Source organism: Trichomycterus rosablanca, chromosome 1, assembly GCF_030014385.1.
Source record: "Trichomycterus rosablanca isolate fTriRos1 chromosome 1, fTriRos1.hap1, whole genome shotgun sequence".
Lineage (NCBI taxonomy): Eukaryota > Metazoa > Chordata > Actinopteri > Siluriformes > Trichomycteridae > Trichomycterus > Trichomycterus rosablanca.
The window spans coordinates 54441300-54461490 of record NC_085988.1 but is presented as its reverse complement, the minus strand read 5'-3'; the positions used below and the strand labels follow the sequence as shown (position 1 = coordinate 54461490).

Genomic DNA, 20191 nt, shown 5'->3' with positions numbered 1-20191 from the left:
GATTGGTTTTATACACCTGTGGCCATGAAAGTGATTGGAACACCTGAATTCATTTATTTGGAGGGGTAAGTGAATACTTTTGGCAATATAGTGTATATATATACGCACACACAACAGCCAAGTTCACATTAAACAAGTCATGTTTGGATTACAATAGTAAATGTAATCATATTACAAATGTGTGTCTATTGCAAACAGCACATATGTTTACAATATGGGTAAACTAATACATTAACAGAAATGAATAGAGAAAAGACCCTCTAACCAAGTGTGAGAATGGGCAGTGAGAAGTGAGCTCATGGACCGTCTGTGGTGCTAATTGGCAGCGTCAGATGCACTGATCATGTCTAAGAGGTTTTCAATTGGATTCAGCCCTAGTAAAACTGAGGGTTAGTCAATTGTATCAACACCTTAGTCATCCAGGAACTGAGGCCAAGCATTGTCCTGCACCAGGAGGAACCCAGGACCCACTGCACGAGTCTAAGGTCTGACAGTGATGATTTCATTCCGGTACCTAACAGCAGTCAGGGTACCGTTGGCCATCACATAAAGGTTTTTGCAACCCTTGAAAGATATGCTTCCCCAGACCATCACTGACCCACCACCAAATTAGTCATGGTATTGCAGGCAGCACAACATTCACGCTAATATCTCTAGACACTTTTACATCTGTCACATGTGCTCAGTGTGAACTTACTCTCATATGTGAAGTGAACAGGTGAACGTGTTTTTGACAAACGCAAATCGAGCTGCATGGTGCTGCACTGTGAGCACAGTCACCCTCATGGAGTCTAGGAGACAGAGCAAACCTTGTGATAGCATCTGACATCTTGGAGGAGCTGGACTACCTGTGCAACCTAGACAGCTACAGGTACTGCCTCGTGCTAGCAGTGACTAGAACACCAGCAAAAATGCAAAACAGTTGTTAGCCAGATCTTCTTGTTCACTGGTTTTATGACTGAACAGACTCTCAAAATCTTGCGGAAATGCTCTAGGCCTGGTAAGAAAAAAAGTCCTAAGTCACATGGCAGCTGCAGAAGACATGACGAATATATAAGGAATGTTGCTGCATATGGGTCCAGTAAGCAAACCTGTGTGGGGGGAAAAGGTAGGATGTTTAAAAACAGTTGACATAAGACAAAATATACAAGTGAAGGGAAAAAAATGAAGTTAATTAAGAACAATATAATACGTATTTGCAAAGTGTTTTATTCCATTCATCATAAAGGACATTAATCATAGTTAAATGAGTACCATAGCTCTGTCGGGTCCTTTAATGTAAGCCAATCAGGAATAAATCACACAGAGAGAATACAACAGAGGTAGGAAGATGATGTAGCTGATTGGGGCTGATTCATGGTAAGGTGTCCACCTTTTATGTTGAGACAACGTCATGGGAAGATAAATATACACTGATCAGGCATAACATTATGACCACTCCTTGTTTCTACACTTACTGTCTATTTTATCAGCTCAACTTACCATATAGAAGCCCTTTGTAGTTCTACAATTACTGAATGTAGTCCATCTGTTTCTCTGAATGCTTTGTTAGCTCCCTTTCATGCTGTTCTTCAATGGTCAGGACCCCCACAGGGCAGGTATTATTTGGGTGGTGGGTCATTCTCAGCACTGCAGTGACTGACATGGTGCTGGTATGAGTGGATAAGAAACAGCAGCGCTGATGGAGTTTTTAAACACCTCACTGTCACTGCTGGACTGAGAATAGTCCACCAACCAAAAACATCCAGCCAACAGCGCCCCGTGGGCAGCGTCCTGTGAAGATGACCGACTCAAACAGCAGCAATAGATGAGAGATCGTCTCGGACTTTACATCTACAAGGTGGACCAACTAGGTAGGAGTGGACAGTGAGTGGACACGGTATTTAAAAACTCCAGCACAATGCTGTGTCTGATCCACTCATTCCAGCACAACACACACTAACACACCACCACCACCATGTCAGTGTCACTGCAGTGCTGAGAATGATCCACCACCCAAATAATACCTGCTCTGTGGTGGTCCTGACCATTGAAGAACAGGGTGAAAGCAGGCTAGAAAAGTACGTAGAGAAACAGATGGACTACAGTCAGTAATTGTAGAACTACAAAGTGCTCTTTTATGGTAAGTGGAGCTGATAAAATGGACAGTGTGTATAGAAACCAGGAGGTGGTTTTAATGTTATGGCTGATCAGTGTACATCTATATAAAGGCAAGTTATTCAGACTCACAATCACCATCCAGTCACTTCAATTTGCATACATTTTTAATATACTAAATTTAATATAGTTAAACATATGGCTTTTTGGTCCACATATCATATAAGACTATGCATATTTTAACTTAAACTGTTGAAAATTCTATATGTTCTCGTTTAAAAAAAGAAAGGAAAAAAGCATTGGCAGGCAAAACAGCCGAGTTACCAAGGAGCATCAATTAGTGATGCCTGCACTCTAAAATACTGCTGTGGTATTTATTGAAACAATGTTCAAGGAATTGTACAAGCACAAAATACATACACATTTAAAGTTTTTTACACTAAGACATTTGCAAGTGTTTAAGAGTTCAGAGAGCAGTGTTGCTCAGTAGGGGTAATAGTCCTAAATGCTTCAAACTAGTGCTATAGTCTTAAATACTTTAAATTAGTAAATGATTTTTGCTATGTTCAGTTTGGTATGTTCAAAGAGGTTGTTTTGTCATTGCATCAGCACTGTAAGCATATTGCAGTCCAAATTTGTCCAAATCCAGAGACTCAAATGACCTCCAGCTAATGGCTTAAGTGAAAACCAAATGTCAAATATAAAATCACCACCTTTTACTCGGACATGCACACAGTATCATGTGAAATCACAGGCTGCAGTGCATCCTTCAATCCCTCAATAGAATCCATAAGGCACTTACTATAGAAATCCCCTGAACTTAGACATTAGGTATAATTGAGTGTAAAAAAGAGTGGTCCAACCATTTAGGTTTAAGTTCAGTATTGCAAACTCTGCAGCAAGTGTTCATCACTTGAATCAGTAAGAAGCAATGGTGTAACCGAGCGCAGTGAGTTAGTGGATGTTTTGATGCCATGAAGCCTGGGCATGTTGGTTTTGTAGAAGTCTGTGGAGTTCCTTAAATTGCTCCACAGTCTGGTCTTTTAGATCAGGGTTGGAGATCTGCAGACGGATACTGTCTGTGGACCAAGAGAGCTCGCCGGAAAACAACTCAGTGAGGATCCTTGCCACCACAGGTACCACCTGCAAAGAGTATAGAATATATTTCATTAGTACCAAGTCAAACCAGCGAAGGAAAGTTCAGATCTAGTCAAGTTTGCAGTCAAGATATGCAATTAGCAGTATTTCTTTAATCTGAGAGACGATAACCAAATAGTAACAATGACAAGCTCAAGTAACATAGAAATAACATAGAAGTAATGTTTTCTTGACCTACAGTAGATCTAAAAAGTACAGTGGTACCTATAACTCAACATCCCCTAAAGTTATATTTGAAACTCGATGCACTTCGGGGAGAAATTTGTACCCCTTAACAATGTTTTTGATGCTTCTGAAGATTTCAGTTGGCTAGATTTTACTTATTGGCATCTTTAAAAATGACTAATAATGACTAAAATGACCCACCCCTTTACTAAGCATTTAACTGGAAACTAACCCTGCACTTAATAAACTGGGTTTTTTTAAAATAAATAAATAAATAAATACTTATTTCTACCTGTACTTTTGTTCTAACAGAGCCTCAACAGATGTGTTCTTAGAATGTTGTCTATTCTTGCTAGATTAAGGAAATGTTGGAAGCACTTTTGTAAGTCATGTGGATAAGAGTGTCTGCTATATCCTGTAAATATAAATGTGTTGTAAGACTAGTCACAGTTGCCACACACTCATGAGATGCATTTGTGCAAATATTTGTGCTTAGACAAGTACACAATAACAAATACATAAATGCTTATGAGCTCACAGACAAAACAATGAACAAGATCTGGGATTAGTGCTGGGCGGTATCACAGTACATTCTGTATACCGTTTTTTTCAAATACCGCCATACCGTAAAATAGTTCATTTTAACAGCTGTGGGCTTCAGTAGGCAGCAAATCATATAATATTGTCCGCAGCTAAAAGCGCTTTAGAGCGTTGTGCAGATTAGACACAGCTCACGAGTTATCCAGGTAGCATTAGCATAACAGTGTTAACAGATGAGAGAGGTTTCCTCAATATGGTAAAAAATATAAACTAAAACAGATGGAAGATGAAGAAGGGAAGACCAAATATGTACCGGAAGAACCTGCCAAAGAAATTAGGCGTGTTGGCAGTTTAAAACAGACTAAAACACTATATACTGCATGGTTTGTCGAGCCACTGCTGTTGCAAACAACGACATTACAAACTCAGTAACAATCCACATATGCAAGGACACAATTTCTCTATATACAGTCGAGAAAGAAGCTTTTAGAGCAATAATTAAAACACTAGATTCCAGGTATGTCTTACAGGGCGAAAAAACTTTGTCAGTTGCTAAACCAATGTTATAAGCGAACTGGAAGCGGAGATATATAGTCATCCACTTTTCTAAAACAGATCTGTGGTCAAGTTGTGCAGTGGAGTTTGCAAACGTCATTTCATTCATTAAAAGAGAGCTAAGGGTAATTGTACAATGCTTAAATATTAAATAAACAAAAACTGTATTTATTGCAACTGTCACACATACTGATTCCATCATATATTGTGTCATTTTGTGGGGCTAAGCAAACCTTATAGTACTCAAAACCTTCATTATATACATGGTGAAATTACAACTTTTTATGTTCTATGTACGTATGACAGTAAAATAAGCAACAGACATATAAAAAGTCCCAGACATACAAAAAAAACAAAAAAACAAACAAACAGTGAAACCGTCAGAATCTTAAAAAATACCGTAATACAAATTTTCGGTAATACCCCCCAGCCCTATCTGGGGCTTTCTAAAATTTGAGTGGAGAAATGTACAAATTATTATGCTATGATCCCTAGGTTATTTTCAACATGGTAAACAAATTTACAAAACAATAATATCTGCACTGATTGACACTCATTTAAAAAATAATTGATTGAAAAGAGATCATACTTTGCACTGTTGTTGCCTATTGAAGAGTTAGCAAGATAACATATACTAACCACTCACTGCCAAACACAACAGTACATGGGGCATTAAATACATAAACACCTTTAGATATGTTACAGATATCAGCTAACAGGTCGTTTTACATTGAATAAATGACTTTCAATCATACGGACAAAAACTGAGGTCTTTAGAAGCATCAAAAAAGTCACAGCCAATTTTTAAATTGGAAATGAGAAAACAATTAAATCAGTGGGGCAATAGCAGAGCAGGGGCAGGGCAGTTCTACCATTTAGGCCTGGTTAAAAAGGGGATTAATCACATAGTTCTTGTGTCAACTTGACAAGGTAAAAGGGTCACTAAACCTTAGTGTGTATGCTGCACTGTCATGAAAGATCTGTTTAAAATGTTTGCTGCATTAATACAACATAAAGCTCAATAAGCACTCAATAAACGTAAGCAGATTGGCAGCTATTCCTGGTTACTGGAGTGCTTTTAATTACTAACAGATGGTCACCAAAAGATGGTGTAACATTGGCGAACAAATATGGATGAATCATAATGAGTAATATTTACTACAAAACCAAATAACATACATGAAGTATAGCACATTCAGAAACTACATGCCTCATAAAATAAAAGAATCTTGGCAAAACATTGATGAGCGTTCCTAGATTTGGCCATACAGACAAGAAGGTCCTGTTTAGGGTGATAACATACCCAACAATCACTCTAAAGGAGCGCCAAAAGTCTTATGCAGAAATGGGAGACCCATCCAGCACTTCATAAATCAGACTTTTATGGCAGTGGCAAGATTGACACCACTGTTAAGCTTAGCATGAAAAAGACTCTTGCAACATGAGGAAAAAGATTCTCTGCTCTGATCAGAAGAAATGTTAATTCTTTGAAGAGGAAGATTAGAAACTACATGCCTCAATTCTTTGTAGCATGTGCTAGAAATACTCCTGTGATCCTGGTCAATGCTGACAAAATAACATCATGTAATTTCTAACCACTGAAGATTTGTCTGCTGTATATTCATGCTGCAAATGTACTTTTTACTGCATTACATGCCATTGTATTCAGATTAGGGATGGAAATAACTGGTTAACCAATAAGCAACAAAAAAGTAATTGTCTGATTAATGTCTGTTAAAATTGTCATTTAAATTCATGTAACAGCTGATGCTTGAGTCCAATTGAGAGCGCAGCTATAGTCTGTACAACGTCAATTAAAATTACACCCTCACCCACCCTCAATGTGTACGTATGTGCCAGCTCTGAGTTTGAGGTTTATCTGAACAGAAAAATTATAATTCATTTTTATGATTAAACAATCAATAGCAAAACTATTACACATTAAAATCACAAATGGTGAAGCTGTTTTGTATCCGTATGCAGTCTGACAATGTTAAACTCAAGCACATGCGGATTTGTTTGTATTTTTCACTTCTGCTGTATTTCACATCATGCTCCAGTAAAACACTGATTAACACCTTAAAATAACTTCACTAACGTTGTCAGAAAAAGCTTTAAGATACCAGCTGAATCTCTATACAGTTTTATGAATCTGAATGTTGGTTCTGGTTCTGGTAATACTGTTTATCGTACTGTTTAAATAAAGCTTGTGCATCTTCTTAATATGAAACTCGATGTGTTTTTTATACACTTTATATATTACTATACTTTATACACTTTTTATACACTTTATATATTACCATAAGCTTGTCATCATCATCGACCTAATGACTTTCTGTTATTGGTTAAAAAAAAAAAAAAAAGAGCCAAATTTGCATACCTATATCAGATCTATTTATAGGGAAGGCCAATGTGTGTGTATGTACACAGATTTATTACCACCTTTAATGTGACACTGTGATTGCAATCTGTGCAATTTAATTGAAAAACAATAAGCAGCAATAATTTCAAAGGTTTGGTGCAAAAACACACAAGCACATCACCACAAGAATACCCACAGTGAAGCATGGTGGTGGCAGCATTATGCTTTCTTGGTCTGGATCTGGTGATTTAGTCATGGTGGAGGAAATTTCAAACAGAATAGAACTAATATCAGTCAATTTTGGCACAAAACTTTCAGGCCTCTGCTAAAAAGCTGAAGACTAAGAGGAATTTTACCTTTCAGCAGAACAACAGCTCAAAGCATGCGGCCACATAGACAAGTTTTGTAATGGCCCAGCAAGAGCCCAGACCTGAATTCCATTGATAGTCTGTGTGGAGACCCAAAAAGGGCTGTGCACAGGAGATTTAGAGCATTTTTGCAAAAAAAAAAAGAGTGAGCAAGGAGTGCCAAAAGTTCCTTAAAAACTGTGTGCAAGTGTTCCTAGAAAAATTGATGCTGTTTTGAAGGCAAAAGCTGGTCACATTAAATACTGATTTGATTACAAATTCTTTTGTTTATTTTTATTTACTTTTTTTACATTTACATTTACTGTTGATACATAAACCTCTTACTCACAAAAGTATTGTGAATCAGGTCAGGTAAATCAGATCCAAATTATCTATCTAGTATCTAGAACTCAGTGAAGTTTAGCTATGATAATGGAGAGGCACACACATTACTCTATAACAGACCACAATGTATACTGCACAGACAAAAAACAAGCCATTAAGTACATCCGTCTGTGGAGCTATGTGATCAGATAAAGGCAAGGCATAGATCAGAGCACAGATACGAAACAACAATGCCCTCAATAAATTTTAAATGAAAGAAGCTTGGCACAGCCTTGAGCCTTCCTAGTGTTGGCTGGGCCTTATTCACAAAATTAATGAACAACACAAGGGTCACTATAAAATAATTACATTCCTGTAATGAAATGGGAGAATCTGTTGAAAGGACAACCAACCATATCTCCAGCACTCTATGTATCACTTGGAGTTTTGCTAAATGGCATGTAAAGGACTCTGGCAACATGAGAAAAACAGATTCTCTGGTCTCTTTGGCATAAAAACAGACAATACACATCACCTGGCTAATACCATGCATATGGTGAATCAACTATACACACACATACGTACACCAACCAGGCATAACATTATGACCAGACAGGTGAAGAGAATAACACCGAGTATGTCTTCATCACGGCACCTGTTAGTGGGTGGGATGTATTAGGCAGCAAGTGAACATTTTATCCTCAAAGTTGATGTTAGAAGCAGGAAAATTGGGCAAGCGTGAGGATCTGAGCAAGTTTGACTAGGGCCAGATTGTGATGGCTAGACGCTTGAGTCAGAGCATCTCCAAAACTGCAGCTCATGTGGGGTGTTCCCGGTCTGCAGTGGTCAGTATCTATCAAAAGTGGTCCAAAGAAGGAACAGTGGTAAACTGGTGACAGGGTCATGGGCGGCCAAGGCTCATTGATGCACGTGGGGAGCAAAGGCTGGCCCGTGTGATTCAATCCAACAGACGAGCTACTGTAGCTCAAATTACTAAAGAAGTTAATGCTGGTTCTGATATAAAGGTGTTAGAATACACAGTTCATCACAGTTTGTTGTGTATGGGGCTGCATAGCCGCAGACCAGTCAGGGTGCCCATGCTGACCCGTCCACCGCCAAAAGCGCCGACAATGGGCACGTGAGCATCAGAAGAAGGTGGCCTGGTCTGATAAATGACGTTTTCTTTTACATCATGTGGATGGCCGGGTGCATGTGCATCGCTTACCAGGGGAACACATGGCACCAGGATGCACTATTGGAAGAAGGCAAGCCAGCGGAGGCAGTGTGATGCTTTGGACAAAGTTCTGCTGGGAAACCTCGGGTCCTGCCATCCATGTGGATGTTACTTTGACACATACCACCTACCTAAGCATTGTTGCAGACCATGTACACCCTTTCATGGAAACAGTATTCCCTGATGGCTGTGCCCTCTTTCAGCAGGATAATGCCCCCCTGCCACAAAGTAAAAATGCTTCAGGAATGGTTTGAGGAGCACAACAATGAGTTTGAGGTGTTGACTTGGCCTCCAAATTCCCAAGATCTCAATCCAATCGAGCATCTGTGGGATGTGCTGGACAAACAAGTCCAATCCATGGAGGCCCCACCTCACAACTTACAGGAGTTAAAGGATCTGCTGATAACATCTTGGTGCCAGATACCACAGCACACCTTCAGGGGTCTAGTGGAGTTCATGCCTCAACGACTCAGAGCTGTTTTGGCAGCAAAAGGGGGACCAACACAATACTAGGAAGGTGGTCATAATGTTATACCTCATCGGTGTGTATGTATACACTTTATGGCCAAAAGTATATAGACAACTGACTATTTCAAAAACAAAACAAGTGATCTTTATGCAATCTTTTCAGCACTAACAACAGCCTCTTCTGCACTTTCTGCATTTACCATGTGTAAACACACACACACACACACACACACACACACACACACACACACACACACACACACACACACACACACACACACACAGGTTAACATTAATCCAATATTTACATTTGTGTTTGAAAATGAAATGAAACACACCTGGACAATTATAAGCTTCTTTTCTTTAGGTTTATGGTCAGGCCAATCCTCTCCAAAGCAGAAATAGATTTCAAAGGGAGGAGGGGTTGGTGCCTCCCCTTTCTGGTACAGTATAAGTCCTATAAGGGTGACAAATAAGAGATCAGAGGTTAAAATTTTTAAAGTGTTTATAAAGCTAGTACAAGAGTTGTTACAAATGCAATTATTAATAATGCAGAAAGGACACGGTTTAAAACTGACCAGGTCCTCACCATTTTATCCTAGCAGTTGTGGATACCAAGACAACCCACTCTCCTTATTTTGTCAGTTTTTTTAGCTATGGATTCCCAGACCATGCCAATTCCATATGAACTTCCAGCAATGCCCTATTTTTTACTTTAAACCCGCTGTTATACTTTCAACCTCTTTTTAAGCTTTGCCCTTTATTTCACATACATTATTTTATAAATGATTACACTATTTTGCTATAATATACAAAAAAATTAAAACAGATTATAAATGTTAAGAGATGCTAAATACGTTTCTAAGCAGAACTAGAAACTTTTAATCTTATGCTTTTTATTTATGGAAGTTTATGGCATGGACATTTCTGTAAAATAGAGTGTACTAAATAAATGTAGTTTAGTTTTTAAAAATAGTTTAGTGTTTAGTTTTTAACGTCATGTCTGCCCTTTGGGCCATGTTCATGGCAGGAAAGGTTGTGATCCGTCTTTTATTTACTTATTTCATTTGACTTAGAGAAGTTATACTAAATAAATGAAAGATCAGATTTTTGGATCAAAATGTAATGCACACAGTAAAAAAAAGTTAAATAAAGTGTGTAATCAAAGATGAAATGCTTCTAATTCTCTTTTTTGTGACTGGCAAATCATAACTGAGATGAGTATGAGTGATTGAATAGAAAAGCTTTAAAGCAAAATCTGATAAAATCACACAGTGCACCCGAGCATAGATCTTAATCAACTTACCCTGCAGGAAATTGTTGAGGCTGAACACATTAATTTTGCGCTCCCGTTCCATAGGGTTAGGTGGACCCCCCTCGGGCACGCCCGGCCCAGACCAAAACACTTTGCATTGGCAAAGACGCACAGCGTAGATGTCTTGGCCTCGAATCTCCAAGATCAGACCACGGTCCATCACGTCTAGCAGATGCTCAGTGTAAAAACGCTGCTTCTCGTTTTGGATCTCAGCAGTTCCAGGAAACAGCACCTGGTGTAGTGTGACGGGCCCAAACAGCTCCACCTGTTCTGGCGTCGGTGCAAAGTTACCATAATAAAGCCGACAGCCCTGAGGATTACTTACTGTCAGAGAGCCGACTGAGCGGCCTCGGTACTGGAACTTAATGTCGAGGTCTGTTACTGAAATAGAGAGAGAGAGAGAAGAACAAAAAATTAATACAGAAAGTAATTGTTTAATTGAACAAATATTAAGAATATTGTAAAACTCCAGAACTATCTAAAAAGACAAGAAGATCTAGCTTAAATCATGACATTGCAAGCACTGAAGACTGTTAGTAATGCCATTATTTGAACTCCATCTTCTTCTTGTCTTCTAAGGTAGTTCTGACATGGTTTGGAGTTTTCAGGTCACTGTCTTGCCATAGGATGAATCCCTGACCAAATTGACATTAACCAGAAAGAATTACAAGGTGCTACAAAATGCTGTGATAGCCTCTTTGGATCAGGATTCCAAAATAGCCCCAATATTTAACAAAAGAGCCCCGGATCATCACACTTTCTCCACCATGTTTGACTTTCTTTCAGAATTTGTGATGTAATGATGCACTGCCGTTATCTAAGAAGGTCTTAAAGACCAATGAATAAAAAATTTGGAATCTTCAATAATACAATAAAACCAATAATGTAATTATTTTATTCTTTTAATATTTTGGCTGACCAATTTAATGGTGTTTTGTAAATATAGACACATTTTTTATTTTTAAACAATCAAAAAAATTGGGACGGTGCAAAATAATAATATTATATTTAATATTATATAATCAATATTATGATATATACACTGCCTGGCCAAAAAAAGTCACACACTAATATTTCGTTGGACCGCCTTTAGCTTTGATTACGGCACGCATTCGCTGTGCATCATTTCCACAAGCTTCTGCAAAGTCACAACATTTATTTCTGTCCAGAGTTGCATTAATTTTTCCCCAAGATCTTGTATTGATGATGGGAGATTTGGACCACTGTGCAAAGTCTTCTCCAGCACATCCCAAAGATTCTCAATGGGGTTCAGGTGTGGACTCTGTGGTGGCCAATCCATGTGTGAAAATGATGTCTCATGCTCCCTGAACCACTCTCACAATTTGAGCCCGGTGAATCCTGGCATTGTCATCTTGGAATATGCCCGAGCCATCAGGGAAGAAAAAATCCATTGATGGAATAACCTGGTCGTTCAGTATATTCAGGTAGTCAGCTGACCTCATTCTTTGGGCACATAACGTTGCTGAACCTAGACCTGACCAACTGCAGCAACCCCAGATCATAGCACTGCCCCCACAGGCTTGTACGGTAAGCACTAGGCATGATGGGTGCATCACTTCAGCCGCCTCTCTTCTTACCCTGATGCGCCCATCACTCTGGAACAGGGTAAATCTGGACTCATCAGACCACATGACCTTCTTCCATTGCTCCAGAGTCCAATCTTTATGCTCCCTAGCAAATTAAAGCCGTTTTTGCCGGTTAGCCTCACTGACAAGTGGTTTTCTTAAGGCTACACAGCTGTTTAGTCCCAATCCCTTGAGTTCCCTTCGCATTGTGCGTGTGTGGAAATGCTCTTACTTTCACTATTAAACATATCCCTGAGTTCTACTACCATCTGATTTCACCAAACGTTTAAGTGATCGCCGATCACGATCATTCAAGATTCTTTTCCGACCACATTCCTTCCTCGAAGATGATGTTTCCCCACTGTCCTTCCACTTTTTAATAATGTGTTGGACAGTTCTTAACCCGATTTTAGTAGTTTCATCTCCTTAGATGTTTTCTCTGCTTGATGCATGCCAATAATTTGACCCTTCTGAAACAGATTAACATCTTTTCCACAACCACAGGATGTGTCTTTCGACATGGTTGTTTAACAAATGAGAAGCTACTCACTGCATCAGTTAGGGTTAAATAACATGTTGAAACATAATCACCGATGTAGTAATTATCCAATGGGAGGCTCTTGCCTATTTGCTTAGTTAGGTCCAGGTGGTGACCTTTTTTTTGGCCAGGCAGTGTATATATATATTAATATAGATATTTATGTGTATGTGTGTGTGTGTGTGTGTGTATCAGTGGTAAATGTGTCTTTCCCGAAATTCAAAAGGCTAAGGATTAGTCTTTGCATGCATAGATGGGTCATAACTCACAACTTTGTGCCAAACTGTAAGAGAATGGTCAATCAGTTAAAAAAAATTGTCAGTGTAAAATTGCAAATAAGTTTGGTCTTTCACCATCTACAGTACATAATATTGTAAAAAATCTGGGAATACAGAGGAATCCCAGTCCAGGTACGGCAAACTGGTAACCATTGCTGAATGTGTGTGACTCTCACACTATCAGAAACATTCAGGATACTGTGATGAATATAGGTATATGGGGTTGGGAGGAATTAAAAAAACATTAATTATGCCACTGCATAAAGAAAAGCCACCTGAATCTTATAATGCAAAGTAAAAGCCATAAGTATTTTTATATTGAAAAAAAAAAAAAAAACACAAAGTGTTCAGTGAAAACATTAGAAATATGTTCTTTGTACTTTGGTCAATTAAATAAGGGTTCAAGAGAATTAAATCAAACCTGTTGCTGTTGTATTCTAAATATTTGACATGTTTTTGATCACTACAGTTAAAAACAAGAGCTAATGCCTTTCTGTCAGTGCAAATCAGTCTGGTAATTCCTTTTCTGACCTCAGAAGGTGTTAGAGACTCTAGAGATGGTTGTGCATTAAAATTACAAGGAAATACACCAACAACAATGCAATAAGCTTAGTCACTTAAATGATATTTTTGGCATTTACATGTGATGCTGCTGTGAAGATGTGATTCATCTGTATGAGTTTTTGCATTGTGCTGATGCTGCATGACTGGATAATTACAAGAATAAGTGGGTGTTTAGATATTTCTCATAAACTTTATAGTATATAAAATATATAAATTTTATAAATTATATATATAAATATTAGGGCTGTCAAACGATTAAAATTTTTAATCGCGATTAATCTCAGAATTTCATATAGTTAATCGCGATTAATCACATTTTTTATTTAAAAAGGAGGTGGTTTTAATGTTATGGCTGATCGGTGTACATACACTAACATACACAAAAACTCATTCACAATCAACACAGTCTTGTTCCCTGGGTTCTGACAACTCATACTAGTGACTATATTACTTGCATCTTTGCAGAATATTGCATTGTTTTTGCACCTTATTCTCACCTTATTCTACCTGCTGCTATATAAACCCTACGCTGCTAACTGGATATCAGAATACGTTTTTATTAGGGCTGTCGAAGTTAACGCGATAATAATAACGCGTTCCAGTGTTGCCAGATTGGGCGGTTATCCGCCAAATTGGGCGGATTTTGTTGGAAAACAATTTAATAGCATTTAAATAACACTTCTGTTTAAAAGAAAATATTCAGTTTTAAGAAGCACCAGCATTGTAGAAGGTTATTAAAAGTAAAGTCAATTTTCAATGCTGATTTGGCTTAATAGTGTTGGTCAGTCTGTATCATATTCTTGAAATGATAAAGTATTGCAAAGGAATATCTTTGAAATTCTTCCTCATAATGTTAAGGTTGCTATATTTTGGTTTTTCACTTGTCAGGGAAAATTAAGAGAGAAAAAAGCTTATTATTATCATGCGTGTGATATATCATTTACGTGATCTGCGTATCACGTTACCACTGTACGTCACTGAGCTGATATGTGTATCAGGTGACCAGCGGGTAACGGCGTGTTATGTTTAAGTGTGATGCTCCAAGTTTTGGATTAAGCAATAAAGACAAACACGTCTCCACATAACTAGTGTCATTTGTATTTCGTGGTTAAGTACAAAACATAACAATGCGGGTCTTCGTGATGTAATTCTACATGGCACTCACTGCCTGTATAAATAAATTTTTCCTGTATAGAATTTGCGTTAACGGCACTATTTTTTTAAATCGCGTTAAATTGAGATCGCGTTAATGCGTTATTATCGCGTTAACTTCGACAGCCCTAATAAATATATATATACAGGGTGGGCCATTTATATGGATACACCTAAATAAAATGGGAATGGTTGGTGATATTAACTTGCTGTTTGTGGCACATTAGTATATGGGAGGGGGAAAACTTTTCAAGATGGGTGGTGACCATGGTGGCCATTTTGAAGTCGGCCATTTTGGATCCAACTTTAGTTTTTTTCCAATGGGAAGAGGGTCATGTGACACATCAAACTTATTGAGAATTTGGTGAAGTGTGCTTGGTTTTAACGTAACTTTATTCTTTCATGAGTTATTTACAAGCTTCTCTTTGTTTACAGCCATTGACATGTCGCAGAGGTTAACACGTGAGGAGCGGATAGAAATTGTGTTGATGTCTGGTGAACGCAGTACCCGGGTCATTGCAGCAGATTTCAATGCAAGACACCCTACGAGACCACCCATCTCCCATGCTACAGTTAGCAAACTGCTTGCCAAGTTTCGTGAAACTGGTTCAGTGTTGGATTTACCAAAATGAGGAAGCATGAAAACTGTCACTAATGAAGAAACATCAGTGGCTGTCCTAGCTTCATTCAGCAAGAGCCCACAGCGTAGCACTCGCCGCATGTCACTGGAGAGTGGCATCAGTCGAACATCCCTTCGGCGGATATTAGCTACTCACAAATGGCACCCTTACAAACTCCAGCTGCTGCAGCATCTCAACGAGGATGACCCAGATCGGCGCACTGAATTTGCAGAATGGGCAAAACAAAAATTGGAATAGGACCCTCAGTTTACACAGAACATTTTGTTCAGTGATGAGGCAAACTTTTATGTGAATGGTGAAGTTAACAAACAAAACCACCGCTATTGGTCTGACACCAACCCACATTGGATAGATCCCTCCAAGACTGTTGGAACACAAAAATTGATGGTATGGTGTGGTATATGGGGTACAAAGATAGTGGGGCCATTCTTCATCAATGGAAACCTCAAGGCCACTGGATATTTGAAATTGCTACATGATGATGTGTTTCCCTCTTTATGCACTGAAGCTGGCACGTTCCCTGAGTTTTTCCAGCAAGATGGTGCACCACCACATTATGGGTGTCAGGTCCAAGCATTCCTAGATGAACAGTTTCCTGGAAAGTGGATTGGTCGTCGTGGGCCAGTTGAATGGCCCCCAAGGTCTCCCGATCTGACCCCCTTAGACTTTTATCTTTGGGGTCATCTGAAGGCAATTGTCTATGCTGTGAAGATACGAGATGTGCAGCACCTGAAACTACGGATACCGGAAGCCTGTGCTAGCATTTCTTCTGCGGTGTTGCTATCAGTGTGTGAGGAGTGGGAGAAGAGGGTTGCATTGACAATCCAACACAATGGGCAGCACTTTGAACACATTTTATAAGTGGTCAGAAACTTGTAAATAACTCATGAAAGAATAAAGTTACGTTAAAACCAAGCACACCATTGTTTTTCTTGTGAAATTCTCAATAAGTTTGATGTGTCACATGACCCTCTTCCCATTGAAAAAACTAAAGTTGGATCCAAAATGGCCGACTTCAAAATGGCCACCATGGTCACCACCCATCTTGAAAAGTTTTCCCCCTCCCATATACTAATGTGCCAAATGGCCCACCCTGTATATATATATATATACTATACTAGGGCTGTCGAAGTTAACGCGATAATAACGCATTAACGCGATTTCAATTTAACGCGATTAAAAATAATAGTGCCGTTAACGCAAATTCTAGTTAATGTTGAGACTTGACTGGTAGAACTACAACGCTCGGTTACATTATGTTAACATTATGTTAAAACAAACGTTTTAATGTCGGACTTGCCATTGTTTTTCATTTGCGGTTTGTTAACATAATGTAACCGAGCGTTGTAGTGATGCACTTGTAAAGAAATAAATACACGCTATATTCACAAGTTGTCGGGAGCAGAACACTTTTATTAACTTATTCTGTTAAGGTACCAAATACCGGAAAGCTGAGTCAAGCACGTTAGTCCATGCACTATGGAAGCCCCAAAGGGTCAAAACACACTCACTTCGTGTAGAAACGGCCATCAAACCATTGTCACAATACAACCACAGAAAAGTCTGTTACAATAACTACGCCTTATCCCACCTAAAGCACCGCTGATCTACAATGTTTGCTGATGGAGAAATTCTAACCTACAATCTGACATTTACTGCCTAGTATGTGAGTGAATAAAACTCCCTTACAGTTTTCTCTTGTCCCAGCAGTTTTTAACATCAGTACATTTAGCATAAAATGTGTTCACCATTTTAATTGTAACATTTCACATAAAAATCCTTGTTTTCTATAACATTTACACAGATTTTTTTTTAATGCGATTAATCGCGATTAACTATATGAAATTCTGAGATTAATCGCGATTAAAAATTTTAATCGTTTGACAGCCCTAATATATACACAGTATATATATATATATATATATATATATATATACAGTGTATCACAAAAGTGAGTACACCCCTCACATTTCTGCAAATATTTCATTATATCTTTTCATGGGACAACACTATAGACATGAAACTTGGATATAACTTAGAGTAGTCAGTGTACAACTTGTATAGCAGTGTAGATTTACTGTCTTCTGAAAATAACTCAACACACAGCCATTAATGTCTAAATGGCTGGCAACATAAGTGAGTACACCCCACAGTGAACATGTCCAAATTGTGCCCAAATTTGTCGTTGTCCCTCCCTGGTGTCATGTGTCAAGGTCCCAGGTGTAAATGGGGAGCAGGGCTGTTAAATTTGGTGTTTTGGGTACAATTCTCTCATACTGGCCACTGGATATTCAACATGGCACCTCATGGCAAAGAACTCTCTGAGGATGTGAGAAATAGAATTGTTGCTCTCCACAAAGATGGCCTGGGCTATAAGAAGATTGCTAACACCCTGAAACTGAGCTACAGCATGGTGGCCAAGGTCATACAGCGGTTTTCCAGGACAGGTTCCACTCGGAACAGGCTTCGCCAGGGTCGACCAAAGAAGTTGAGTCCACGTGTTCGGCGTCATATCCAGAGGTTGGCTTTAAAAAATAGACACATGAGTGCTGCCAGCATTGCTGCAGAGGTTGAAGATGTGGGAGGTCAGCCTGTCAGTGCTCAGACCATACGCCGCACACTGCATCAACTCGGTCTGCATGGTCGTCATCCCAGAAGGAAGCTGACGCACAAGAAAGCCCGCAAACAGTTTGCTGAAGACAAGCAGTCCAAGAACATGGATTACTGGAATGCCCTGTGGTCTGACGAGACCAAGATAAACTTGTTTGGCTCAGATGGTGTCCAGCATGTGTGGCGGCGCCCTGGTGAGAAGTACCAAGACAACTGTATCTTGCCTACAGTCAAGCATGGTGGTGGTAGCATCATGGTCTTGGGCTGCATGAGTGTTGCTGGCACTGGGGAGCTGCAGTTCATTGAGGGAAACATGAATTTTAACATGTACTGTGACATTCTGAAACAGAGCATGATCCCCTCCCTTCGAAAACTGGGCCTCATGGCAGTTTTCCAACAGGATAACGACCCCAAACACAACCTCCAAGATGACAACTGCCTTGCTGAGGAAGCTGAAGGTAAAGGTGATGGACTAAACCCAATTGAGCACCTGTGGCGCATCCTCAAGTGGAAGGTGGAGGAGTTCAAGGTGTCTAACATCCACCAGCTCCGTGATGTCATCATGGAGGAGTGGAAGAGGATTCTAGTAGCAACCTGTGCAGCTCTGGTGAATTCCATGCCCAGGAGGGTTAAGGCAGTGCTGGATAATAATGGTGGTCACACAAAATATTGACACTTTGGGCACAATTTGGACATGTTCACTGTGGGGTGTACTCACTTATGTTGCCAGCTATTTAGACATTAATGGCTGTGTGTTGAGTTATTTTCAGAAGACAGTAAATCTACACTGCTATACAAGTTGTACACTGACTACTCTAAGTTATATCCAAGTTTTAGTTCTATAGTGTTGTCCCATGAAAAGATATAATAAAATATTTGCAGAAATGTGAGGGGTGTACTCACTTTTGTGATACACTGTATATATATATATATATATATATATATATATACACACAGTATATATATATATATATATATATATATATATATATATATATATATATATATATATATATATATATATAAATAATCTTAAAGAACCAATAACGATCTGATTAATATTAAGGCTAATATTAAATTATAATAAATCTGATAAAGCAACCTGACTTTTAGTCCAGAACTAAGGCTATTTAATAGGTTTATTTTGTCTATTTTATTTTTGTTTGTTGTTTTTTGTAGAAGCTCCTTTACAAAAAGAGCTTGTCTCAAACTGCTGGAGCATGTCTGTGTGGTTTGGTATTATTTTAATGATTTGATATGCAGCTTTAAAAAGGATTCCACTATTTTCCGCTAATTGCCACTATAAGGCCTAAAGTAAACATTTCTGCAGTTAATGAAGTCTGAACATGTAATCACACCCAGTACCAGACAAATGACTAAAGTGTCTATCCTGGCATGATGCCTTTTTTATCTAGAAGTGTTTATCTTTTATGCATTTTACCTGGCAAATGCTTACATAATGACAGAATTGCTACTAGTGTGTAAGATGTCATAATGTTTAAAATTTGCAGTTCAACTGGTTCTTATGAACCATATTTGTAGTCATAGCCTACATTACTGGCACCCTTGAACTTATTTCAGAAAATGCACCACTTCTATCAGAAAATTGCTGCAATTACAAATGCTTTGAAATTCACAAATTTATTTCTTCTCTTTGCATTGGAAGTACAACAAAATAGCTGAGGAAAAAGTCAAATCTGATATTTCACACAGAACCTTAGAAATCAGCACTATATTGACACCACCTTCAAATTGTAAGAAATAGCTGATCATGAGATGCTCAGTCATGTGATGCTTCTTAAAACTGTACTTGAACTAATCTAATGCAAGTAACAGGTGCTGGATATAAAAAAAAATCATTTGGTTTAAATAAGGACAGTTGACTCAATGTTTGTGTCTGTATGGTACCACCCTGAGAAGGAGGAAAAGAAAGAACAACAAATAATTTACAGAATGTGAGAATCAAAACTGTGCAAAAGCGAAGACAATTTCAAGGCTTTAAGTTTATCTCCAGACAACTTAATGTTTGTGTCCACTGTGTGCAACATCACTAAGAAGTGAAGAGAAAAATTAAAAGAAGATTACAACAAAAATGATTTGAATGGTTGATAAAGAACCTTAATCATTCTCCAAACAAATTCAAGCTGATCTACAGGGTACAAAAGTGTCAGCTCGTGTCAGTATCGTCACCTGAATGAAAAAATACACTATAGCAGGAGACACAGAAAGACCCCAGTGCTGACACAAAGATATAAAA

The 20191-nt window shown here is 38.6% G+C and overlaps 1 protein-coding gene across 1 annotated transcript in view; it reads right to left on the bottom strand.

Annotated features, from left to right (window-relative positions):
* Positions 1 to 2136: 2136 nt before the first annotated feature.
* Positions 2137 to 20191, bottom strand: part of irf5 (interferon regulatory factor 5) — a 50870-nt gene continuing 32815 nt past the window's right edge. The window contains exons 8-10 of the mRNA XM_062994647.1: positions 10557 to 10946; positions 9589 to 9707; positions 2137 to 3240 (exon numbers count right to left, since the gene is read on the bottom strand). Coding sequence (XP_062850717.1) covers positions 3052 to 3240; positions 9589 to 9707; positions 10557 to 10946 — 698 coding nt within the window. The 3' untranslated portion in view covers positions 2137 to 3051. The remainder of the gene's footprint in view (positions 3241 to 9588; positions 9708 to 10556; positions 10947 to 20191) is intronic.